A 27,752-nucleotide genomic window follows, 5' to 3' on the forward strand; every position below is an offset into this window, starting at 1 on the left:
TAAAACAGGTCAAAGGTGAATCTTGAAGCTTCAGTTGGAGACTGAATACAGACGGAGAAAAACACAGAATTATACATTCTGAAAATGGATCAACAACTAAGAAACAAACAAACACATGTACAGTACAGTAAAAGTGTGAATCCTGTCTGGTCTTTTACAATCAATATAAATAAAACAAAAAAATGAATTTGTGCTGCTGAAATTTAGCCTTGTGCATTTCAGTCTCTGTGATCCAAACCATAGTTTATATCAGGAAACACTGAAACTGTGCAGCATCATACTGATATCATGAATACACATTTTGATGATCGTGTTTGTGAACAATGACAAAAGAACTTTTCATTCTGATGGAAATGAGATGTTCACTACTTTTGAGAGATGAACAGTTATATGAACAGACGGACGGATGGATGAACAGGTGTGAAGGTTTTTTCATTGAATCTTTTTGAAATAAAACAATTAGCTTGATGCTAATGTGGCATTGTGAACTCGTAACTTGTACCGGCTACGCCAACTGCGGCGTTACCAACTAATAATTTGTACCGACTACGCCACCCGGGGGCTATTTCCGGGACTGCCCTCAACCTTAAGGCACACAGGTTCATCACGACTGGGTCAGGTATCAGACCAGAGTTGAGTAAATAACAAAAAAAAATTATTTAAAATAATCACATTTTATTCACTACATCAAATAGTAAAAACAGAAAAGAAGACAAACACTTCAGGGTGGGAGAAGGCCTGATGTCATAAGCAGAGAGCACACAGGGTCCTAAGCAGAGAGAACACTCACACGTGCACACAAGCACCACAGCACACCACACCTCACTGTGAACACTGCACTGCAATCAGGTAAGGAACCCACCACCACAAGATGCTAATCTGCTGCCACTGGCCACCCCACTCCTGAAGGCAAAAGAAAAGACAGAAAAGTAATTTAAAACACAACTTAAAACAAGCATCACATTACAACAGCCTGGTTCTCGACACAGTCAACAGCCCAAAAACTGCTCGTTACTTGATCCTCACAAAGGCACGTGAACAGAGGAAAGGCACTTCACAGATACAAAAGAAATTAGAAAAATCACTACACTTAATAAGAAAACAAAAGAACATTATACCACAAATTAAAACTAATAAAAAGAATAGAAATAAAAAAAAATGGATTCCCATTAAAGTAGGGAAACCTCAACCCAATAAGGTTAGGAAAATAATAAACTAATAAAGCTAATGCAAAAATAAGTAATTAACTCACAACTCAAAGAATCAGGTAATGACTACCCTGTAGCACGCCACTTCTAAATCAGTTACTCACACTACCGTTGGAAATAAGCACCATGCCCCCGGTCCGCTGATCCTGCAGGTAGTTAAATGCTGCAACAAGAAACTGTTAGCATACAAGAGCAGCAAAATGTCAATCAGCTGGTGCCAAAAGGAAGTAACACAGCTCCAGAGAACAGGAACGTAAATTTACAATGTCCAGCTGAACCCAGCGAAGCAGACAACGCAGAGCGAAGCAGGCGAAGCAGAGCACAGATGATGTAGCACAGAGCAGCTGCAGTCGGAAAAAGCAGACAGTCAAGCCAACATCAAAGCGGTGTAAACGATGCACATAGCGCAGGAAAGCCACACAGCAAGCGAAAAGCCCAATATAGCAGCCCACTACAGCAGCCCACTGTCACGTCCCTTGCACATTGACCCGCACCTGTACGACGACTCACCAGGCACGGATGCAAGCGGTTAGTAAGCACGTCTTCCTAAACACTTAGCGGCTTCCCCACAAAGCTCCTCAGTCCACCCTTGCCACTATCCGCACGTAAACCCGGAAGTACGGCGGCTCGCTCGCGGACAAAGAGCAAACGCCCCCACAACACAAACCGAAACGACTTTATAGGCAGGTAAATGAGCATAATCAGCCTCAGCTGACTAGATGACATCAGACCATACTGCTACATTCTACCCACCATTCGTCATCGTCGTCCCGACGGTGGAGTTATAAACCCAAGACCCTAATTCCAGGGCCTGAAAAATGCCATGACTGCATTAGCCCCATAAGCTGAAGGATCTGGATCAATTACATTTCAAGCTCTTACCGTTCGTGGTAAATGGTGCACATTAGAATGTTGACCTGCCCCTACTCGTCCTGTCCGACGTGGAACCACCCCTAATGGATTAGGAGGGTTCAGGGAGGGAGACCTTACCACGGGTACCAACTCAACATATATCTATCTATGTATCTATAAATGCTGGAGGTTCATCAGCAAGCACCATCCCCAATGGATCTGGCCTTGCAATGCTCCCCCCGTGAGCTAATGGTGGAACCTCAGAAACCACATATGCCAGGTCCCCATCTAATTCTATCTCGGGCTCCAAAGGCACTGGTGATTCATCTGGACCCTCAGAGAGGTCATCTGCTACCACCTCCCCTTGGGCTCGAGGTTTCAATGCAGACCGATGAACGTGCCGAACTCGACTCAGGTCACTTACCGGAGCTACTGTATACACGGAACCACCAGACAGAGGAGCTTTAACCACCTGATATACAGTAGAGCTCCATAGATCATGTATCTTATGTCTACCCCAAACCCCATAGTCTCTCAGATAAACCAACTGGCCCTCCCACAACGGCAGCTCTTTTACCCATTGATCATGTCCGCAGCCTGCAGCCGCTCCCGGGCACCATCAACCGCCACCTGCAGCTGTGCCTGATGCTCCTCTATCCACTTGTGGACTCGACCTGCCACAGGCTCTCGTACCTGACCGAGCAGGAAATCTATAGGCAACCTTGGCTCTTGCCCAAACATTAAAAAGAAAGGCGACTCACCATTAGCTTGGTGAGGAGTGGTGTTACAAAACACCACCTGGGCTAGGCAAGATGCCCAATCTCTCTTCCGATCGGTGGGCAAGGGCAACAAATTGTGTAAGGTCCGATTGAACCGCTCACACTAGCCGTTGCCGGCCGGATGGTATGGAGTGCTGCGTGACCTTCCCACCTCATACAGGCTGCACAACTGTTGAATCAGGCTGGACTCAAAATTGCGGCCCTGGTCAACCACTCCTCTACCAAGACCCTGGCCACAGTACTAGCCTGCTGATCCCAAGTAGGAATTGCCACCGTGAACTTACTGAAAACGTCAGTCATCACAAGCACATTTTCTTGCCCAGCCTGAGACGGCTCTAACACAGTAAAATCAATGGCTACAATCTCATTTGGACGAGATGCCAATAAGTGGCCCGTGTAGCTTCGAGAAATTGGTGCTACATCTTTTGCTTGTTGACACCGCTCGCACTTCTAAACCCACTGAGCCACATCTGCCAACATACCTGGCCAGTAGCAGCGTTGCCGTACCAGCTCCAAGGTCCGTTCAACACCTTGGTGTCCATGCTGCTGATGTAAAGAAGTTAACACCTCTGGCTGTAAAGAAACTGGCATGACAACCTGAAGCACTGTCTCCCCTCCATCGGGCCGGAAATCCCTACAATATAATAGGCCCTCTTGCTCTACTAACCGGTCCCATTGCCGGAGAAGTGTAATCACTGGCCAGTTGGTCCGTCGCTCCTGCAGGCCTGGGCGCTGCTCTTACCACCAAAAATTCAAGGATTCCCCTACCACTGGGTCCGCCTGCTGTAAAGTGCTAACATTAGGTGCCGAGTGACTGGGCCAAGCCTGCATCGCATGCAAAGTGGTAACCTCCGCTTGGCCTATGATTACTGCTCGCCGCACAAGCTCAGGCACCACAGCCCCTGACTGCCCACTACCGTCAGCCTCCGGTTGCACAGCATTTTGATTGGTTCTGCCCGCCCGGGACTGAATCACAAAATCAAAGGCAGCCAACTCAGCAGCCCACCTTTGCTCGGTAGCACCTAACTTGGCTGTAGCCAGATGACTTAGTGGGTTGTTATCCGTACGTACGACACACTTATGTCCCAACAGATATTCACCAAATTTCTCAGCCATGGCCCACTTAAGGGCCAAGTATTCGAGCCTCATCGAACTATAAGTGGCCGTATTCTGTTCTGCAGGCTGAAGACCGCGGCTAGCGTATGCAACGGGTCTAACCTTCCCTTCAACTTCCTGTGACAACACAGCTCCAAGCCCTGCATAGCTGGCATCGATCTCCAATATAAAAGGCCGTGTAAAGTCTGCATAAGCCAACACTGGCGCAGTAGTAAGCTTTCGCTTCAACGATTGAAATGACTCCTCACATTGTGGAGACCACACCGCTGCCAACTCTAGACTGCGCTTACCTACCTTACCTCGTGTTAGCTCTGCCACTATTCGATGTAACGGAGCCGCCAACTCCCTTGGCGAACCCTTCAACAAAACGCCTATAGTAACTGGCAAACCCCAGGAAGGTCCGCAGCTCGGCCACCATCACAGGACAAGGCCACTGAGCCACGGCCTCAACCTTACCCGGGTCTGTTGCTACTCCGGAGGCAGAGATTAGATGCCCCAAATATGTAACCTTTTCCTGAAAGAACGCGCATTTTTCCAGTTTTACCTTGAGGCCTTCGGCCCTTAAGCGACTCAGCACCATCCTTAACCGCTCTAAATGCTGTTGCACTGACGAAGAAAACACAATAATGTCATCCAAGTACAACAAAACAGACTGGTGCCGCTGGTCACCGAAGAGCCGCTCCATCAGGCGCTGGAACATACTTGGCGCATTGCACAAACCAAACGGCATCCGATTCCATTCGAATAACCCAAATGGCGTGCAAAGGCAGTCTTGGGACGGTCGGATTCAGAGACGGGAACTTGGTTATACCCGCTGGCCAGATATAAAGTGGAAAACCAGTGGGCACCAGTCAATAAATCCAACGTCTCCTCAATCCGAGGTAACGGAAACGCATCCTTACGCGTTTTGGAATTAAGCTGACGGTAGTCTACGCACATGCGTAAGCTACCGTCCTTCTTCTTAACTAACACGATGGGGGAGGCGTAAGGGCTGCAACTCTCCCGGATGATTTGTGAGTCTAACAACTGACTGATGTGGGTCTTAACCACTTCATACTCAGATGGTGGAATACGTCGGTACCGCTGCCGAACTGCATTGTCGTCGGTTAGGGGGATCTCGTGGGAGAGTAAGTTGGTACAACCCAGGTCCTGCTCCTGTTCCTCGACCGACAGTCCTCCTAAATCAACCGACTCTATCTGCTCCAACATATCCGATGTATCACAAGAGGCCACCTGCGCAATCACGGTTGGGACCTCGGTCAATCCATTTGGTAGCCCCACTAAATATACCTCCCTTAGCATTCCAATAACCATAGTGGGATACAATACTACGTCGACGGTACCAACATTTATGACAGGGACTGCGACAGTCCCCCCTCTCACCTGTACTAAAGAGGGTGAAGCCAATAGTCCCGCAGGTAAACTGGTCTCGGTGGGCTCAAACAACACTGTTTTACCAGCGAGCAAGGAGGAACAGGTGGCCATGACGAACGTCAAAGTGCCGCCAGAAATGCGGCATACCCTACGCCCCCTTACCTTTACGTTATTTCCACGGTCAGCAGCGTGGACAACTTGTTGGCAATTTTGAAATACTTGGGTCATATTTTCATTCTCGACCACACTTGGCAACTCGAATAAATTGGATCCGTGTCGACTGAACAGCTCCCGATTACAACGACTAAGCACATTCATGCCCAAAATACCAGGCATGTCTGTGCCACTGCCTGGAGGATCACGGACCACCAACACACCACAATTAGGGATTTTACTACCACACACAATTCAATATACAATTTGAGATAGCCAATATACGGAATTTCCAGTCCATTCGCTGCGCGGAGCTGCAGCCAGTGACATGACTGTAAACGACCTGGGCCCCAAGGTTTAAACCGTAACCGGAAACAAGATTCCGTGATGGTAGACACCATGGAACCAGTATCTACCAGACAGGGCACTGAAACCCCCCCAATATTTACAACAAGGTGTGGACATCTTCTTCTTCTTCTTCTTCTTCTTCTTTCGGCTGCTCCCATTAGGGGTCGCCACAGCGGATCATCCGTCTCCACACCACCCTGTCCTCTACATCTGCCTCTTTACACCAACTACCTGCATGTCTTCCTCACCACATCCATGAACCTCCTTTTGGCCTTCCTCTTTCCTCCTACCTGGTGGCTCCATCCTCAGCATTCTTCTACCAATATAATTTATGTCCCTCCTCTGCACATGTCCAAACCATCTCAATCTCGCCTCCTCACCTTGTCACCAAAACATCCTACATGCGCTGTCCCTCTAATAAACTCATTTCTAATCTTATCCATCCTCGTCACTCCCAACGAAAACCTCAACATCTTTAGCTCTGCTACCTCCAGCTCCACCTCCTGTCTTTTACTCAATGCCACTGTCTCTAAACCATACAACATCGCAGGTCTCACCACAGTCCTATAAACTTTCCCTTTCAATTTTGCAGATACCCTACTATCACAAATCACTCCTGTCACTCTTCTCCACCCACTCCACCCTGCCTGCACTCTTTTCTTCACTTCTCTAACACACTCTCCATTACTTTGCACTGTTGAACCCAGGTACCTGAATTCCTCCACCTTCTGAAGCTCTTCTCCTGCAACCGCACCACTCCACTGCCCTCCCTCTCATTCACACACATGTACTCTGTCTTACTCCTACTGAGTTTCATTCCCCTTCTCTCCAGTGCATATCTCCACCTCTCCAGGCTCTTCTCAACCTGCTCCCTACTCTCACAACAAATCACAATATCATCCGCAAACATCATAGTCCAGGAGACTCCTGTCTGACCTCGTCCGTCAACCTGTCCATCACCACTGCAAACAGGAAAGGGCTCAGGGCCGATCCTTGATGCAGTCCAACCTTCACTCTAAACCAGTCTGTCGTACCTACTGCACACTTCACTGCCGTCACACTGTCCTCATACATGTCCTGCACCACCCTTACATACTTCTCCGACACACCTGACTTCCTCATACAGTACCACAACTCCTCTCTTGGCACCCTGTCGACGCCTTCTCTAAATCCACAAATACACAATGCAATTCCTTCTGTCCTTCTCTATACTTCTCCATCAACATTCTCAAAGCAAATATGGCATCTGTGGTGCTCTTCCTCGGCATGAAACCATACTGTTGCTCACAGATGGTCACCTCTTCTCTCAGCCTGGCTTCCACTACTCTTTCCCATAACTTCATGGTGTGACTGATCAACTTAATACCCCTGTAGTTACTGCAGGTCTGCACATCTCCTTTATGCTTAAAGATCGGTACCAGCACACTCTTTCTCCATTCCTCAGGCATCTTCTCACCTTCCAAAATCCTGTTAAACAATCTGGTCAAAACCCCACTGCCATCTCTCCTAAACATCTCCACGCTTCCACCGGTATGTCATCTGGTCCAACCGACTTTCCACTCTTCATCCTCTTAATCGCTGCTCTCACTTCCTCCTTACTAATCTTATCTACATCCTGCTTCACCATCTCCACATCATCCAACCTTCTCTCTCTCTGATTTTCCTCATTCATCAGCTGCTCAAAATACTCCCTCCACCTTCTCAACACACTCTCCTCACTAGTCAACACATTTCCTCTCCATCCTTTACTGCTCTAACTTGCAGTACATCCTTTCCAGCTCGGTCCCTCTGCCTGGCCAATCGGTACAAATCCTTTTCTCCTTCCTTAGTGTCCAACCTCTCATACAGCTCCTCATATGCCTTTTCCTTGGCTTTCGCCACATCCTCTTAACCTGCTGCCGCATCTCCTTGTACTCCTGCCTACTTTTCTCATCACTCTGTCTATCCCACTTCTGTTTTGCCAACCTCTTTCTCCTTATGCTCTCCTGCACTTCCTCATTCCACCACCACGTCTCCTTGTCTTCCTTTCTATTTCCAGATGTCACACCAAGTACTTTTCTAGCTGCCTCCTCATCACTCCTGCAGTAGTTGCCCAATCATCCAACACCTCCTTAACACCACTGAGCCTCTCTCTGACCTCTTCCCTGAACCTCACACTACACTCTTCCTCCTTCAGTTTCCACCATCTTATTCTTCTTTCAGTCCTCACTCTCCTCCTCTTCATCCTCGCCTCCAAAACCATCCTACAGACCACCATCCTATGCTGTCTAGCTACACTGTCCCCTGCCAACACCTTACAGTCGCCAATCTCCTTCAGGTTGCATCTCCTGCATAGCACATAGTCCACCTGTGTGCACCTTCCTCCACTCTTATCGCCACCCTATGATCCTCCTTCTTTTAAAATAAGTGTTCACCACTGCCATTTCCATCCTTTTAGCAAAATCTACCACCATCTGCCCTTCCACATTCCTCTCCTTAAAACCATACCTACCCATCACCTCCTCATCACCTCTGTTCCCTTCACCCACATGCCCATTAAAGTCCGCCCCAATCACTAACCGTTCTTTCCTAGGTACACCATCTACCACTTCATCTAATTCACTCCAGAATCTTTCCTTCTCCTCCATCTCACAGCCAACTTGTGGAGCATAGGCACTGATGACATTTATCATCATCCTTCAACTTCCACCTTCATGATCATCACCCTATCAGAAACTCTCTTCACCTCCACTACACTCTTACTGTACTCTTCCTTCAGAATCACCCCTACACCATTTCTCTTTCCATCCACACCATGATAAAACAGTTTAAACCCACCTCCAATGTTCCTGGCCTTACTCCCTTTCCACTTGGTCTCCTGAACACACAACATATCTACCTTTCTCCTCTCCATCATATCAGCTACCTCTCTCCCTTTACCCGTCATAGTACCAACATTTAAAGTACCAACCCGAAACTCCACTCTCCTACACTGCTCCTTTCCCTGCCGTCTCTGTAGACGTCTTCCTCCTCTCCTTCTCCTCCTTCGGTGTGGACAAGGTGTGGACATGTGGACACTAAACGGGGAGCAATCTAATTTAACAATACAAGAGCCACGCGCACTCCCTACCGAACTGTGGCTCAACAGCTCGGTAGGCGCTAGTTTTCCGAACGGTTAAGGCCAGGCAAGTACCTTGGTTAACCAGTCGAAGGGGCAACAACTGGGCATGGCAGAGGGCGAGAGGGGCGACACCGTCGACATATCAATTGAGCTGGACGAGGTGCACAACCCTGGGAAAAGGTAGTCTGACGCCGGGCGATAGTGTGGGTAAGCAAATCTAACTGCTGCTGCTGCAGATGCAGCATTTCTCGTAGCTCATTTAACACAGATGTACGACTTCCCTGAGCCCAACCTATCTCTGGAATTCCCTGGACCTCATACTGAATTCCGCTCACCAGGGGAACCAACTGACTTCTACCCCTAGCACTCCCTGGCAATCCCTCTCGTTCCCAACAAATCGCTTCTCCCCGAACCTCTAGCAACGTTACAGTGGGCTGACGTCGTATCAGTTGTTTTAATTCTGTACGAAGCACATTATCTAAAACGCATTCAACGAATTGATCTCGCACAATGAAATCACCATTTAAAACTTCATGTGGCGAAAACTTCACCACTCCTCACCTCAGCTGATCGTGGTGTAGATGGGCATGCTGCACTAACAGAAGGTGCGCCAGGATCGGGCAGCTCAACCACCGCACGCTCCTGTCGCAACCTCTCATTATCCAGCCGTAATTGGGCTACCAAATCCCGCATCTCCTGCAATTCATTATCCATGGCGTGCTACAAAGGTACTCACCCAACCACTGTTCTGTCACCAGTTTGCTATAAAAACACACAAAGAAAAGAAAGAAAGAAAAAAAAATCTCGCCTCAAAGTCTGAATCTGATAACCAGTCGAACATCCTGCCGTCTACGCCAAATGTGGCGTTGTGAACTCGTAACTTGTACCGACTACGCCAAATGTGGCGGTGTGAACTCGTAATTTGTACCGGCTACGCCAACCGCGGCGTTACCAACTAATAATTTGTACCGACTACGCCACCCGGGGGCTATTTCCGGGACTGCCCTCAACCTTAAGGCACACAGGTTCGTCACGACTGGGTCAGGTATCAGACCTGAGTTGAGTAAATAAAGTTTTTTTGTTATTTAAAATAATCACATTTTATTTACTACATCAAATAGTAAAAACAGAAAAGAAGACAAACACTTCAGGGTGGGAGAAGGCCTGATGTCCTAAGCAGAAAGCACACAGGGTCCTAAGCAAAGAGAACACTCACACGTGCACACACGCACCACAGCACACCACACCTCACTGTGAACACTGCAGTGCAATCAGGTAAGGAACCCACCACCACAAGATGCTAATCTGCTGCCACTGGCCACCCCACTCCTGAAGGCAAAAGAAAAGACAGAAAAGTAATTTAAAACACAACTTAAAACAAGCATCGCATTACAACAGCCTGGCTCTCGACACAGTCAACAGCCCAAAAACTGCTTGTTACTTGATCCTCACAAAGGCACATGAACAGAGGAAAGGCACTTCACAGATACAAAAGAAATTGGAGAAATCACTACACTTAATAAGAAAACAAAAAGAATATTATACCACAAATTCAAACTAATAAAAAGAATAGAAATCAAAAGAAATGGATTCCCATTAAAGTAGGCAAACTCCAACCCAATAAGGTTAGGAAAATAATAAACTAATTAAGCTAATGCAAAAATAAGTAATTAAATCACAACCCAAAGAATCAGGTAATGACTATCCTTTAACACACCACTTCTAAATCAGTTACTCACACTACCATTGGAAATAAGCACCATGCCCTCGGTCCGCAGATCCTGCAGGTAGTTAAATGCTGCAACAAGAAACTGTTAGCATACAAGAGCAGCAAAATGTCAATCAGCTGGTGCCAAAAGGAAGTAACACAGCTCCAGAGAACAGGAACGTAAATGACAATGCCCAGCTGAACCCAGCGAAGCAGACAACACAGAGCGAAGCAGGCGAAGCAGAGCACAGATGATGTAGCACAGAGCAGCTGCAGTCGGAAAAAGCAGACAGTCAAGCCAACATCAAAGCGGTGTAAACAATGCACATAGCGCAGGAAAGCCACACAGCAAGCGAAAAGCCTAATATAGCAGCCCACTACAGCAGCCCACTGTAACGTCCCTTGCACATTGACCCGCACCTGTACGGCAACTCACGAGGCACGGATGCAGACATTAATTAAGCACGTCTTCCTAAACACTTAGCGGCTTCCCCACAAAACTCCTCAGTCCACCCTTGCCACTATCCACACGTAAACCCGGAAGTACGGCGGCTCGCTCGCGGACAAAGAGCAAACGCCCCCACAACACAAACCGAAACGACTTTAAAGGCAGGTAAATGAGCATAATCAGCCTCAGCTGACTAGATGACATCAGACCATACTGCTACACTAAGACAAGCCATCCCTTGAGTCAGGGACTTAGATGGAGCTTTCGAGGTCTTGTGTAGAGAACCTGACAGAAGCATCTTCTTAGGTAAAGATAATGAAAACTTATATCAGGGCTTTCAAAATGCTTCCCAAAGGGGGTTTAGTGCATGACAAAGAAAACTCTGGTCTGGTGTTGGGTCGAGTCTGATCTTGAGAATGTTCTTGAGTGGTCCAGAGACATTAGTCATGGGAGAACACTATGGCACAACACAGATAGTTTCGCACCCTGGAGGATTTGAATAGAGATTCTGAATATGTAAATGTAATATTTGTGTTTCTTTTTAGTTTTTAAATACATGCACAAAAATTTTGAAAATCCTGAAATGTATTGAATAATTGAAATAGTGTCAAAAGTGTGTAAAATGGTAATAAACGATCCTGTAGACTTACAGAAACGTGTTTATCCTGCATTAAATATAGACACACACACACACACACACACACACACACACACACACACACTAAAGAGGTTTACATCTAAATAAATATAAATGCTAAATGTGAAGTTTTTTTTTTAATATAATTCCTGTTTAATCTGTGTTTATAAAACAGTGTGACTTCTGCTCATTTCTTTCTCTTTACCCAGAACGCCTGAAAGTTTAAAAAGCACTAATTGATTGATTAGATTAATCATACGCCCAATATGGACACGTGACCCTCAGTTCAGTATGTAAATCTTTTTTGAGCATCACATTCCACATTTATCCCCATTTGCTGTTATAATAACTGGATTTTGGATTACGCGTGTGGAGATTTGTGATATTTTTAAACCACTACAGTATTTGATGTACACAGTATCGCTCTGGACCATAAAACCAATGGTGGCTATTTTCTGTTTAATAAATCGGGTTGAAAAAATTAATAAGTGCTCTGAGATTTGATGTGTCCTTTTATTTCCAGTAAACACTTTCAGTGATAAATATAATCAAACTACACACACACACACACACACACACACACACACTCACACATATTTACATTCCACAATCTTTCACACACACTGGAAAAAAACAATATTTATAAAACAGAGGATTGAAAAAAATCCCTCTTTTAGCATGATAAAGTAGATGAGCTCTGATACGGACAGACACTGAGCTAAAACGCTGTCTGAGATTAGATTAGATTTAATCCAATGATTTTTGATTTGTATAAAAGTATAATGATGTCTAATCCTTTCAAAAAAAAAAAAAAAAGCAAACACAATATTCCAATTGATTCTAAATTTTAAAAACATAAATCAGTCAGGTTTCTGTGTTCACATGTAATCTGGTGTTGTGAGATGGACAGATGTCTCTCTGTCTGGACAAAACTATGTTGTCCATGCAGTGTATTTTCAATGATAAATGATTTTAAATGCAGCATGAGGGAGGGGGAAAAAAACACTGCGAGACTTTCCAGGAAAACTATGTTTGAGAAACTTAGAAACAAATTGTGCAGGGAATGAATGTGTGTAAATATGAAGAAGTGCGTGTAAAACGTGTCTTACTATAAAAAATAAAGGCTTGAGATCATGTAGCAGACACCACACTCACAGCTCCAGTGAGAACGTCAGCACCTGGTCACCTGGTCAGTGTAGAACATCAGCTCCAATATTTAATGTGACAGAATCAATACCATCGTGAAATCTAAACCGGATTAGTGAGATGTGGAGGTGGTCGTTCAGTGGTTAAGGCATTGGATCTTGGCTCAGAAGGTCATGAGTTTAAATCCCAGGACCACTGATCTTCCACAGCTGGGCCCTTAACCCTCAACTGTTAAGTTGTAAGTGGCTCTGGATGAAGGTGACTGCTAAATGCTGTAGATGTAGATGAAGGTCTCTCTTGAAGGCCAGCAGGATCTCCTGTACATGTGAGTGAGGAGTAGCATCAAGACAAAATACAGTCGATGCTGTGGCGTTCAATCTTTCTAAAAACGGTCGCAATGACAGCAGGGGATTTGATCCTACCCTGAGTCCAGCGCTAGAGGTGTAACGAAATGCAGTGATGTAATAGTCACACCGTTAAAGGATTTATGATTTACACATCACTCGATAACTCAATCACACGTACTGCACTTAATATCATTTTTAAAAAAACAATAGAAATATGCAGAAAATGAATTGTGAATTTACACAACGTGTCTCGTGCTTTGAGGACATTAAAATGCTGTTTCACACCTTCTTATATTGACATCATTTAAAAGAGTTAAAAAATAAAAAAAAAAGCTTATTATGTCGTAGTGTTTTCAGTAAAGGCTGGTGGGGGGCTGGAATGAGCGCTTGTAGCTGCTATAATGTCAGCAAGAAACAGGAACTTAGCTCGTGAATGTTGTTATAATGTTAAAATTCTAACAATGTAGCTATAAACATAAAAAGTGTAATTCGAATAAAAATGTTAGAAAACGTAAGCACTGAAGGAACATGCTGGAATTGGAAAATAATCGACATGGGGTGAGGCAATATTGAGTAGTATGGCATCACGCCACCTCGTGGATTGTTTTCCTATAACAGCATACCGCTGAGGGTTTTATTCCTTACTTATAATGCTTGGCTTTTCCAGCAGAGGGCGCTAAACATCACATCCTGCTTCTTTACATCAACACATTTTGAAATCCTACAAAAATAAATAAATAAAAGCAGGAAAAAAATGAGGTCGCACCATCCTGATTTGCTTTTCATCGTTCCGAATTGATTTCTCCACATCAGTGATGTTTCTGCACCCCGAACGAGTTAGTCTGCGTTTAATCAAAGGATCGAAATGCAGGAAAGTTTCTGCAGCTGGTGTGGAGCTTTCAGCGTTTACCTCACGTGTAAAAGACTCAGCTGAATAAACATAAAGACACAAAAAAACAACACAATAAAAAATCGGTTCAGCTGTAAAAGGTCCTCCTCCAGTGAACGCGACGCCAGTGAGTAGCGCCGGAGCGGCGCCTTTTCCGTCCCTCTCAGGTGGTCTTGGGGTAGATTTTCTCATAGAAGTAGTTCTGTGGGAGGAGGTAGAGCTCTCCGTCTTTCTCCCTCACGGCGTGAGCACGGACAAACTGGAACTGCTCGAGAGCGAACTCGTAAAATTCGTTCTCCAGCTTCCAGATGGCCGACTGCTGCAGACGAGCGATGGACTCCTTAGTGGGAGGTTTCTTCTCGCTGGTTTTCCTCAGGTGCGATTTTTTTCCTAGGGAGGAAGAAAAGACGTAAGGAGATGTGACACAGTCAGCTCTCTGTACACTTCCTTACATTAGAGAATTTACTGTATAGAGATTTTACGCTAAAAACATCACAACTTAACCCTGTATTTATTATACACTACACGGCCAAAAATTTGTGGACACCTGACCATAACATTCTGTGCTTCTTGAACATTCCATGCCACATTATAATGAGCTCTTCTGGTGGAGATTCGTTCAGCTACAAGGCTGTGAGTAAAGTCAGGTACTAATGTAGGTGAGGACGTTGCTGAGGCCCAGTCAGAGTTCACATTCATCCCAAAGGTGTTCAGTAAGATTGAGGATCTTCCACATCTTCCAAACCATATAAAGCAGATCTTCATGGAACTGGTTTTATCCACTGTGTCATGATGGAACAGGTTTTGGTTCTCCTAGTTCAATTAAAGGAAAAATTTCATGCTGCGGCATCCAAAGAGGACAATCGTGTGCCTCCAACTTTGTGTTCAGAGTTTACAGAAGAACAGCATATGGGTGAAAAAGTTAGTTGTCCCAAAACTTTTGGCCAACAGTTTTAAAGGTTGTTAAATAAACATTAAAATTGTGCATAAATTAAATAAAAATAAACTGAACCTGAATAAAAGTCACTGTATTGCCTGTGTGTACAGAATTATTTCTAAACGTTCCTATAAATCTCAACATCTCCTGTGAACCCATGTCTGAGAACCTCATCACCCTGTAGAGCGTACCCGTCCTGTAGAGCTCAGTGGCTCCTCGGAAGAATCGAGGCAGCGCCGCCTCCAGCATCATCACAAAGTCCTCCAGCTCCTCGGTCACGCCCACCAGCAGGTACTCGTTAATCAGGTTGTACTTGGCCTGCTCCAGAGCCCAGTGGCTTCCGATGTTCCTGCACACCAGCACCACCAAATCCAACCATACTGTGTTTAACAAAATATACACACAGACACAGACACACACTCACTCACACACTCACTCACACACTCACTCACTCACTCACTCACTCACTCACTCACTCACTCACTCACTCACTCACTCACTCACTCACCACACACGCACACACACACTCACCACGCCACACACACACGCCACACACACGCCGCACACACGCCGCACACACGCCGCACACACGCTCGCACACACACGCTCGCACACACGCTCGCACACACACGCTCGCACACACGCCCACACTGACCAGCACTCAGAGTAATGACCGCAGAAGAAAGGGATCTGGAGCCAGAGTTTTTCTGGAGCGCAGTCTGAACCTCCTGCAGCAACACACTCATCAAATGTCTGGAAAATATCACACACACACACACACACACACACACACACACACACACACACGGTTATCAAGCATGCACTCAGAGCTCACCACAGAGACACAAAATAAAAACCCAACATTTTAAGAGTCACAAAATCGACAGCAGAACATAAAGGAATATATATTAAGACATATAACCAAATATACAATTTACAATAATTATAAATGTATTAATTTTATAAATAATACAGTATAAGAACCTTAAACTCCTCAACTTTTTCTTCTACACCTTACGAGTTCATGTTCATACAATTAAACATCACACAAAGCGTTTTTTAACTGCAGCAGCAACACCTAGTGTTCAGGCCAGAAACTGCTATTAAAATATTATATATATATATATATATATATATATATATATATATATATATATATATATATATATATATACAGTGGAACCTCGGGTTACGAATTTAATTGGTTCCGGTACTTTATTCGTAACCTAAAAAGTTCGTATCCCGATACGCGTGTATAGAGCGTGGGTGGCGATAAGAAAAGAACCGACTTGCCTGTGATTTTTTTGGTATATATATATATATATATATATATATAAGGGGGAAAAAAACAGCTTCAGTCTGACCTTCTTGTCCCCCTGTTTCCTGCGCTTCAGGCCGGGTCTGTAATCGTCCCCGAATCGCAGGAAGTAGTAATAAGACACCAGGCGCTCGATGGGATCACGCACGATGTTGATGTAGATGGGTTTTTTCATCACTCCGAATCTGAGAATAGGGGAAGAAAGGAGAAGAGCTTGTGTGTTTGTATGTGTCACACACACACAGGTGAAAGTGAAGCTGCTGGTAGATGCACTCAGCTCTCACCTGGAGAAGTCGAGGAATGAAACGTGACCGTGGTACAGCGCCGGCTTCATCTCCTTCCACATCGTTACGTTCTTTACAAAGCGAACCTGCACATCCAATTAAACATACTGTGTGTGTGTGTGTGTGTGTGTGTGTGTGTGTATGTTCCGGGTCGCGTTTGCACCGCTTCAGTGCAGACGTGACCTGGAAAAACTATCTGTAATGATTTTTGCCAAAAGCCGATAGTTCCAGCAATCAATTAATTGGCAAAAACCATGAAACGGTCGACCTCTAATCTGTATGCAGGTATGTATGTTTACTGCATGTGTGTATACTGTATTGTATGTGTGCGTCTCACACACACCTGGTCTTGCAGGGACATGACAGGGTTGTTCTTGCTGGTGTTGATGTGCAGGACGTGGTAGTGGTTCCTGCTGCACAGGTCATAGGCGAGGTTGGTGAACGAGGTGCTGGCGGTTTTGGGGACTCGATTGTAGATGACCACGACGTCACTCTCTGCATCCTGTTGAGATTCTCTCGCTCCGTCCTGAGTGCGCCGTTCATCGATATCTCGGACTTCCAGCCTGGCGATGGCGAGCTCTGCAGAGGCAAGAGCGTTCATTTTCAAATGATGCATGTTTTACGTAATGCATGTTCCTCACACCTCACTTTAATGGAAGATATTTTCCTGCGTGGTGCAGTTGATGTTTACGAAGTTGTTTTAGTGCTACATTTACAAAAAAAACAAGATTATGAGAATAAAGTGTCTTTCAGAATCAATTTGTTTGATCATCATCCTTTGATCTTTTCGAAAATAAATAAAGTTTCCTACATAAACCGCTAAGTTTACTGATTATAACTGATTCGCCAAAAGACAAAGAATTTCTACCACTTTATATTATCACTTTAATCTCATACTGATACAATTTTATTCCCAAAATATTTATTCTCGTAATTTCGACTTGATTCTTATAATATTTCGACTTAATTCTCGTAATCTTTACATTATTTTAACATGGCACTAAAACACAGTCGCAGATGATTATTTAGTCTTGGACAACATTTTTTTTTAAAGTGTACATTCAAAGTCTTGGTTTCCATGGTTACTGCATTATATTCATCAGAAATAATTATCACTCAGTCACACTGAAACTAGGGCCTTTATCCGGTGTAATAATACACACTAACTCTGAACTGTTCTGACCCTCTGGTTGAAGGCACCTAATACTCGTGGGATCTGGGAGCGAGGGTTTAGATGATGAGGAAACTGGTGAGCAGCTGCTACTGCTGAGTAATGAAGAGGTCACGGCTAATCATAGCGCCTCATGTTCAGCTGTGTGATCTCCAGGTAAAGGGACAGCATGGTGCACTAGGACCTGTCAATCAGACCCCAAAGATGGGGTCTCTATTAGATTCTATGAGACCATAAATCACTCTTTTAGATTCAGAGAGCTTCTACGTGACTGGTTTGGATTTAGGAAACACTAACCCCACTCTTGGGGCCCTTAAGCAAGGCCCTTAACCGTCTGTGCTCTAATGGTGCTGAATCATGGCTGAATTTCACTGTAATGTACATATGGCGAGTATAAAGCACATTTACATGTTTATTTTAATTCCAATTCTGCCTGTGCCAAATTTGCCTCACTTATTTTCTCTGCACTGAGAAACTACGCTCCTACAAATTCTGCATTATGGTGAATTACGTTATATTTTCATTATGTATATAATAAGTAAATAAAAAATGTAATCATATGCGTGTAATGTGCACATTATTATATGAGCGACTCCTACGGTTGGGAATCGGTGCTGTAAACAAGTCTTTTAGATTCACAGAGCCCCTAAATGACTCTTTTAGATTCACAGAGCCCCTAAATGACTCTTTTAGATTCTAAGAGCCCCTAAATGACTCTTTTAGATTCTAAGAGCCCCTAAATGACTCTTTTACATTATAGGAGCCCTGAATGACTCTTGACAATCCAGAAATTCAATTTCAGTTTTTAAATCTCCTTTTTTAATCTCTAACCCTAACCCAGGGTACACAGTCAGAACACTGATGCAGTATTTTGTCTAATTCTCTTCGTAGAACCTGTTAGTTTGTGCAGTTACATGAACAGAAACAGGAGTCTTGAGTGTTTGGAAATTCGAGCCCATAAGTGCTCAAGAGCACAAGTGCCAAAGTAACATGTGCTTGAGGTGTTAACTGCACCGGAGAGACTAAAAACAGCTCTACGACTCCAACAAAATCCCTGGAGCATCCATTTACAAACACGGCATAAATATCAGGCTCGAGAAAAAAACAGTCATAACATCATCAATTCATTTGCGTGACAGAGACTCGAAACCACTGCGGTTTAATGAGCCCCAGAATGACGCTGTTAGATTCCAGGTAAAGGACGTGGTTCTCAGCAAGTCGGACAGAAACATAATGAGACGCAAATGGATTCTCTGAAAATCTGATTGTTTAGAAGGACACGCCGGGGGACGCTAGGAACCATAAAAGGAGATGAAATTTGTACGTCTAACTTCATTAACATGTGGTCAATAAGAGAGATGACAGATTATGATCTATTTACGAAAGCCTGAGACTCGATCTACGATTACTGAGATCTCCGTCTCTCAGCCCAGGAGTCATGACGTCCTAACGCCAAAGAGACAGAAATATTAATTACTAAATAGATTCAAAACCACTGCGTGTGTGTGTGTGTGTGTGTGTGTGTGTGTGTGTGTGTTACTGTAAACTGAGTGGTGATGTGGTGTAACAAGCAGTTCCATCGAGGCCAATTTGCCAATGGTTATGACATGTAGTTTTTATCCTGTTATAGTTACACAGTTACACTCAGCTTTCTGTGTAACTCCAGCTCAGATCATGAAACCTTCTGACCAATCAAACTCAAATACAACAATGTGGTTCACTTTTATCATCTTCAACTCAAACCAGTCTTCTAACCTTCATCAGGGTTATCTTCTGACCACCTGAGATATTCCTGAGATGTTTCCCCAGAACTTTTAAACAACTAAAATAAATAAAAAACCAACACATTGGCATTCTGGCTGCCTCCAGAGATCATCTGTATACCCTGTGTCTTGAGGAGGAAAGCAGCGAGAAGAACGTGGTGGTGTTTCTCACCCAGTTTGCCTTTGGACTCCTCCAGTTGATGGATCTGGTTCTCCAGGAACAGCATGGTTATTGCGAAGGCCAGCAGCGCCAGAAGCTGAAACTTCGGTGCCATCATGATCCTTAAAGTCCCCATGAAATCACAGCAGCAGCTGGAGAGATGAAGACATGCTGAAGTTTACTGCACCATCAAAAAAAACAAAACTCTCCGCTATTAAAGTGTCGAATAAACCTTCTATATCTGTTTGGAGATCGGAATATCCACAATAATCTCTTTTTCACTGCTGGGTGTCTCTAAGAAATAAGAAAATACACGCGCTGAAGGAGAAACAGCTTTGATGTGTGTTTCTATTGTAACCTCAGTCGCTTAGGTTTAGTAAACCAAGCTCGAACCTAAACCGCGCGCCTGCTTAACACATAGCGCACTACGTAGTACGCAAACATCGCTACAACATGCACTATGTAGTGTGGCTATACAGGAAGTGAGGATTGGTTTGCAATACCGCCACAGCGGACCGACTATTTATCCTGCTACGCTTACGGGCTAAACGAGTTATTTATTAAATACAGTCGTACAATTTAATGTAAAGTGTAAAAATTACACTAAATAAACCTTAATTATTTATATTTACTAGCCTTAAATTTAGGGGAAAAATATATTTTACTTAGCGTAGTTGTAGTTTGCTTCCACTTCCAGGTCAACGTATCTTCTCTTCCGGTTGAATAGTTGTAAGTACTTCCGCTCAGCTGAGACGCGGAAGACGGAGCGCTATGGCGGCTGAGGTTTATTTACTTTGGTTATTACCTTTGCTGCAGTCGGTAAGAATGTTATTTTAAATGGTTTATTATTCATTATAAGGTTTTCGCGTGTCTTTAATTCTGAATGTGTTTTGATACTGAATAAATAAACGCGAAGTCGATTGTGAAGTCGATGCGGATGCTAATATGCTAAGAAGAAGAGCTGCCGCGCGCGTGACGTGGCTTTTCGAAATGAAGCGAAATGTGTCAGAAAATATTTAGTTTTATTTCATGAAAATAAATAAATAAATGATGAGTTAAAGTAATTAGAATCACGTCCTGACTGCAATCAGTGGTATATTTTAAAGTTTCAGTTCAAAGTCGCACAAAATCATGTCGAAATTATCGATAAATTATGAATAAAATTCATCGAAATGTTTTTCTTTTTAATTATTTATAATTTTCTTTAATTTTCTCCAAAAAAATGAATAAAAATAGGGCAGTAATTGTAATGTAATATTCTATTTATAATATTTATAATATTGAAATACAAATGAATTGAGAAATTATACATTAATGCGTTTTTTACACACATTTTTAATAAAAGAATAAAACATAATTATAGTAAAATTAGATGATTTGTATTTCTTGTAACCATATTCTGTTTAATTCAGTATTTTCTATTTGTTTAGTTTTATTATATAATAAATGAATTTTTTTAAGTCCTGTATTCAGTTTTTATTCTATTTTGTATCATGAAGCGAAAACACATTTGACTGAATTCTGTTCTGAGGTTACGTGTGTCGCAAACAAAATAAAAAAGATTTAGACGGAAATAAAAACAGCACACATTTAAAATAAAAATGTGTACATGTCATGGAATTAATTAAATAAAAACAAAAGTGTGACGTTCAGGACAATAAATATTTAAAAACAAATCTGAATGAAAATAAATAATTTTGCAATAAAGTGTTGGCTTGTTTTTTATTCTGATTCTGTTGTAAAATCCTATTGTTTTTCTATTCTATTTTTCCTTTTTTTTCTGTTCACTCCAATTGTTTTGTTCTTTAATTATCTTTTTTAATTTTATTTTGAGTTTAGTGTATTTAATATTTTTATTTAAATGTGATTTGTTTTGAACAGCTGGCAGCGTTCGGAGCTGAGGTTTCGTCCGAGGCGTGCAGGGAGCTCGGCTTCTCCAGTAACCTGCTGTGCAGCTCATGTGATTTGTTGGGTGAGTTCAGCCTGATGCGGCTCGAACCCTTCTGCAGGAAGTGCTGCCAGGAGGAGGCTCAGTTTGAGTCCAGGAAGGTATGCTCCACCTCTCCATCACTCTGCTCCATCACATCCATAAACTTTCACCATACACACCACATTCTATTACTGTGGTGATCATGATGATGATGCTGATCTAATCCTGAGTGTTGTTTGGTGTCTAGCTCTACCCCGGAGCCATCCTCGAGGTCTGTGGATGAAAATTGGGGAGGTTCCCTCAAGTCCAAGGTGAGTTTTAGGCTGAGGAGGATAATATTAATATTAATAATAATAATAATAATAATAATAATATTGTAGTAGGGTAACATTTCAGGGAATGTAATATCCACTGAGGATCATTTGGAATAAGATTTTAAAGAACTGCAGACATCCAGTCTCCAAATGTTCTTCTCATTCTATCTCCAAAAGTTGTATCATATGAAATGCGTAAGAGATTAAGAACAAATGATAAAAATGTAACGCGCGGGACACACCAAGCTGACCGCTAGCTCTCTGGTTTTTTGAGCATCAGTCGTCATTTAGTTTTTCCCGCGTTGTTGACTCTAGTTGGACCACGTAAGCAGACATGATTGAAAAAAGGCTGCAGGTTTCCCTGTTTGGATGTAGAATACACGCTACTGCCACCTGCTGGTATTGGAGAGTTATGTTCTCTAATGCAAGCGCTAAACATACAGGCACTGTTTAGTGTGTCAGATGCGCCCTCCTGCCTAATAATCAGTATAGTTTGCAGCAGCACAATCAGCCGATGCTGATTAATTAAACAATGGCAGAAACGCCCCGATTAATCGCCTAGCCAATCAAATGGCTGACCTCTAATTGTAGCCTTAAATATCATTGGCTTAGCTGAAACCTTTCAGGTATCATTGGCTTTCTCATTTGTTTATGAACTCAGTTTTGATTGGCTGCCTGCAGCTCTGGTGGTTTTTGATTGGCCGCCTCACAACATGCTACACTGTGTAATAAAATGTATGAAATACAGAGTCAGTTTACCATGTAATCTTTTATGTTAAAAGATTTTGTTATAGATTGAATTCTAAATTGTGTATATAATTTATTTCTGCCTGGGTTTTTTTTATTTATTTGTCAATTTCTTTGCAGCTTTCGTCAGGGGCGACAAGCCGAAGATGTTCAAGGGCCTTCAAATAAAGGTACAAAGTGATTTTCACGTCCTCATCACACACTCGTGTGGTATCGTGTTATTTTCACCGTCTAATAAAAAAAATCACAGAAAACCTCCTCAGTCTTACAGTCCAGGTCAAAAGTTGCGTACGCCCCATTAAAGTTCATAATTCAAAATGCAGATATGATCACAAAACCTAATAACGTATATGAATTGAATCAGTTCAAAAGTTTTCATCGATTTGATACTTTATATTTTATGTTGTTACCTGAATTATTAACATCTGTTAAATTTAAAATTTTCAAGACAAGTGCTACACTATTGCATTATTGTTTCTGTGCCACAGCTGGTTCACAGCCCTAACCCTAGCGTGTCATTTTCTATTTTTCTATTTTATTAATTTATACAATATAAAAAATATTTGATAAGAAGCTTATGTGAGATTTATGGAAGGAGTCTGCCGTGTCAGAGGTCCAACTAAAGTGGATTCTACCATTAAAAGTTGCAGAACACTCGAGGATAAAAAAATGTATAGTTAAATAAAGCCTAAAGGTAATTAAAAAAGAAGCCATACAATAAATATGCATGGATTTATAATTATTTTAAGTTATTTAAAGCAATCAAATAATAATTAGAAGAATCTGAAATGTTCTTTGCTTCATATAAAAAAAATTATATACCCTTCATTTTAATTTAAGAAAATTCTGTGTATTACACAATTCTGTAGGATTATTAAAAATAAAATGTAGTTAAAATAATAAAAACAAGCAGATGAACATCATGTAGGCACCAATATAGAAGAAATAAATGTAATATAATAATTGCATTTAAATAAATAATAATAAAAAACATATGGACGTGAAAATGTTGTGAATGTAATAGAACAAAAATGACTTTATAAAATTATTTACATCATATAAATTTGAAAAATTAAAATAAGCCAAAGGAGAAATAAAAGGGGCACAAATGCAGAATAAACATAAATTAAATGATGAAATTATACAAAGCATTTATATAATTAAATATTCAAATAAAATCTCAACACCTTGAACTTAGAACTGATTTCCCAGCACTAAGATGAAGATCTTTTCAGGACCGTGTGACTCGTGTAACTCGATGTTCTCGCATTGAGTGTTTTGTTGTATTAAACTGTGAAGGGCGTCTGTAGGTCATTAACACCAGGAGTTGTTGTTTGTTCTTCACAGTACGTGCGAGGCTCGGATCCTGTACTGAAGCTGCTGGACGATAACGGGAACATCGCTGAAGAACTCAGCATCCTTAAGTGGAACACGGACAGCGTGGAGGAGTTTCTCGGGGAGAAGCTCGAGCGCATTTAAACAAACATCACATTTCTCCCCGGATCACCTTATGTTCCAGTTGTTTTTGTTTTCTAGTCCCAGTTTATTACTAAATCTTTTTTCACCGCATTTATTGATTCTTTGAGATGTTCTCCTGATCATCAGACCAATTCCAGCTGGTCCATCTGAATTTTTTTGGTGTATGTTTCTTTTTCTTTTTTTTGTACCGTGTGTATGAACAGAGAACCGTGTCGGTGCTGGGCAGGCAGTGTTCCTCGTTTCTCCTCCGTACGCTAGCGTTCGTGCGGAGCTGCACATTAGTGACGGCCTCACAGGAAACCAGCGTTTGGTGTGTGAAGCTTGAAGTGTGTGTAGATCTCACGACGTGTAGAGATGGAGAGAGACACGAGCATACGCGCCCTTCTCCTCACCTTCACAATGATCTCTTTAATAAAGTCACATTTTAAATTAAATCTCCGTCTAGGGTTTTAATGGACATAAAAAAAATCATGATTTTTACTTTTGCCTGATTAAATGTGAAATCAATTTAATAGAAATTGTATTAAATTATATTTTTAAAGTATTGAAGTACTTAAAACATTTACCAAGTCAGGGCTCTTAGAGTAAATAAATAATATTTTTTATCAAATCCATCTGAAAGTATCTATTTGACCTAATTTGGAGTTTTCCTTGATAAATGAGTAAAAACTGCCAACACAGTGTTTAACAAAACTTTGTTTGATATCTATGAGGAAGATTTTTCAGTCGTAATAATCAGTCAGTAAATATGCAGTTTTACAGTATTGGGGGTCTGAAAAACAGTCAGTATCTGGTGTGGCCACCATTTGCCTCATTCATTTTACCCAGTGAAAACCGAGATTCATTCGTGAAGAGAACACCTCTTCAAATTGCAGACGCCATCGAATGTGAGCATTTGCCCACTCAAGTCGATTACGATGACGAAATTGCAGTCAGGTCGAGCCCCCGATGAGCTTAGCTGAGACGCTTTGACTGTTTGAGCAGAAATTCTTTGGTTATGCAAATCCATTGTTGCAGCAGCTGTCCAGGTGTCTGGTCTCAGACAATCTTGAAGGTGAAGATGCTGGATGTGGAGGTCCTGGGCTGGTGGGGTCACACATGGTCTGTTGGATGTACTGCCAAATTCTCTGAAACGCCTTTGGAGACGGCTTATGGTAGAGAAATTAACTTTCAATTCACGGGCAACAGCTAATTTCTGCAGTCAGTATGCCGATTGCACGCTCCCTTAAAACCTGCGACATCTGTGACTTTGTGCTGTGTGATAAAGCTACATTTTAGAGTGGTCTTTTATTGTGTCCAGCCTAAAGCACACCTGTGCTGTAATCATGCTGAAACTTTGCGGTATTTTGATCTCACGCACATGCGCATTTGACAAAAATACCGTAATGAACTCAAGAGAAGCGAATACGCACATAAAAAAAAACACAAACTTCGATATGCAACTTGTTAAATTTTAGGTAAACAATTTGTGTCAAGTTCGCTCTCAAAATGGCAAGAAAAATGCACAGCAAAACGAAAATATGAAGATGAACACGGGATGTTAAGAGTGGGAGAGTTTATATTTTTTTTGTTGAACGTGATGACAAGTCATTCTGCCTAATGCCAGGCGTCATTAGCGCATTTCAAAGTTTCAAATCTTCAGTGCCACTTCAGCTCACTCCATGCTAATGTGGCGTTGTGAACTCGTAACTTGTACCGACTACGCCAACTGCCGCGTTACCAACTAATACAGTGGAACCTCGGGTTACGAATTTAATTTGTTCCGGTACTTTATTCGTAACCTGAAAAGTTCGTATTCCGATACAAATTTCCCCATAATAATGAACAGAAACTTCGGTAATTCGTTCTGGACAACCAAAAATATTACTTAAATAAAAATAAAGCCAATATTCACTAATATTATTTACTTTTAACATGTTATATTAATTATACCACATAAAAACATACAAAAGAGGAAAAGATCTTTACCGGGTACTTTCCCTTTGAGAAGACTTGCTGCAGGAGACGACGTCAGAGAAGGGGAGGAGGGAGAGTTATTGTTTGAAGGAGAATCTTATTATATTATATTATTTATATATTATTATATATTATATTATAGAATATTAAAGACAGTGTTATTAACACGAACGCTGAGACAATTGTTGCATTAGAGGGAAAATGAGAGCTGTTTCTTTAAGGCTACTATCAGTTGGTATTGAAGTCCAGAGTGAAATGCATTATGGGTATTGTACTTCGGAAAAGACTGTAACCCTGCTAATCTATCTTCATAAAAACAAGTAAAGTGGTTATGCATCGGCTAATGTTGTCCATCTCATCATTCCACGAGCATCAACTAACGAGTTGTTACGCTGCCGCCGGGAAAAGTTCAAGCGGATAAGTAACACGATGCTCTCGCTAGGGACACAGGACGCTAACTGATGTGACGAGCTGCGTGGATAGAGCAAAAACAACCAACTTGCCTGCGATTTTTGGTGAGCGGCGTCAGATCCCGATATATTGTTCGTAACCAGGGACAAAAATTTTGATGAACTGCGATTCGTAACCTGAATTATACGTATGCCCGGGCGTTCGTAACCCGAGGTTCCACTGTAATTTGTACTGACTACGCCACCCGGGGGCTATTTCCGGGACTGCCCCAACCTTAAAGCACACAGGTTCGTCACGACTGGGTCAGGTATCAGACCAGAGTTGAGTAAATAAAAAAAACTTTATTTAAAATAATCACATTTTATTCACTACATCAAATAGTAAAAACAGGGAAGAAAAGACAAACACTTCAGGGTGGGAGAAGGCCTCATGTCCTAAGCAGAGAGCACACAGGGTCCTAAGCAAAGAGAACACTCACACATGCACACACGCACCACAGCACACCACACCTCACTGTGAACACTGCACTGCAATCAGGTAAGGAACCCACCACCACAAGATGCTAATCTGCATAAAAGAATACAACTAATGCAAAAATAAGTGATTAAATCACAACACAAAGAATCAGGTAATGACTACCCTGTAACACGCCACAAATCTAATTACTCACATTACCGTTGTAAATAAACACATGCCCCCGGTCCAGCTGATCCTGCGGGTAGTTAAATGCTGCAACAAGAAACTGTTAGCATACAAGAGCAGCAAAATGTCAATCAGCTGGTGCCAAAAGGAAGTAACACAGCTCCAGAGAACAGGAACGTAAATTAACAATGTCCAGCTAAACCCAGCGAAGCAGACAATGCAGAGCACAGGTGATGTAGCACAGAGCAGTCAAGCCAACATCAAAGCGGTGTAAACGATGCACATAGCGCAGGAAAGCCACACAGCAAGCGAAAAGCCCACTACAGCAGCCCACTACAGCAGCCCACTGTAACGTCCCTTGCACATTGACCCGCACCTGTACGACGACTCACGAGGCACGGATGCAGACGTTTATTAAGCACGTCTTCCTAAACACTTAGCGGCTTCCCCACAAAGCTCCTCAGTCCACCCTTGCCACTATCTGCACGTAAAGCCGGAAGTACGGCGGCTCGCTCGCGGACAAAGAGCAAACACC

General features: G+C 42.6%; 2 protein-coding genes and 1 long non-coding RNA gene across 4 annotated transcripts; 1 reads left to right on the top strand and 2 right to left on the bottom strand.

The window, feature by feature from the left end:
• On the bottom strand, nucleotides 1-27,720 carry LOC124394241. The gene is made up of 3 exons (XR_006927458.1): nucleotides 27,090-27,720; nucleotides 10,183-10,259; nucleotides 1-903 (listed from the first exon to the last, which is right to left on the bottom strand). It is a non-coding gene; the product is annotated as an uncharacterized LOC124394241 (long non-coding RNA).
• hs2st1a (heparan sulfate 2-O-sulfotransferase 1a) lies at nucleotides 12,218-20,434 on the bottom strand. 2 transcript variants are annotated; one of them, XM_046862365.1, is made up of 8 exons: nucleotides 20,404-20,434; nucleotides 19,751-19,890; nucleotides 16,988-17,223; nucleotides 16,645-16,730; nucleotides 16,407-16,545; nucleotides 15,698-15,795; nucleotides 15,234-15,391; nucleotides 12,218-14,495 (listed from the first exon to the last, which is right to left on the bottom strand). In XM_046862365.1, exons 2-8 carry the CDS (start codon nucleotides 19,872-19,874, stop codon nucleotides 14,269-14,271), a joined length of 1,068 nt encoding a protein of 355 aa, XP_046718321.1. In that variant the 5' UTR covers nucleotides 19,875-19,890; nucleotides 20,404-20,434; the 3' UTR covers nucleotides 12,218-14,268. The 2 variants fall into 2 exon arrangements, with proteins under 2 accessions (XP_046718321.1, XP_046718320.1); XM_046862364.1 differs by lacking the exon at nucleotides 20,404-20,434 and adding an exon at nucleotides 19,971-20,392.
• On the top strand, nucleotides 20,406-24,642 carry selenof (selenoprotein F). The gene is made up of 5 exons (XM_046862377.1): nucleotides 20,406-20,557; nucleotides 21,620-21,787; nucleotides 21,916-21,979; nucleotides 22,850-22,899; nucleotides 24,077-24,642. Exons 1-5 carry the CDS (start codon nucleotides 20,510-20,512, stop codon nucleotides 24,206-24,208), a joined length of 462 nt encoding a protein of 153 aa, XP_046718333.1. The 5' UTR covers nucleotides 20,406-20,509; the 3' UTR covers nucleotides 24,209-24,642.
• Nucleotides 27,721-27,752: the final 32 nt, after the last annotated feature.

Source organism: Silurus meridionalis, chromosome 12 (assembly GCF_014805685.1).
Source record: "Silurus meridionalis isolate SWU-2019-XX chromosome 12, ASM1480568v1, whole genome shotgun sequence".
Lineage (NCBI taxonomy): Eukaryota > Metazoa > Chordata > Actinopteri > Siluriformes > Siluridae > Silurus > Silurus meridionalis.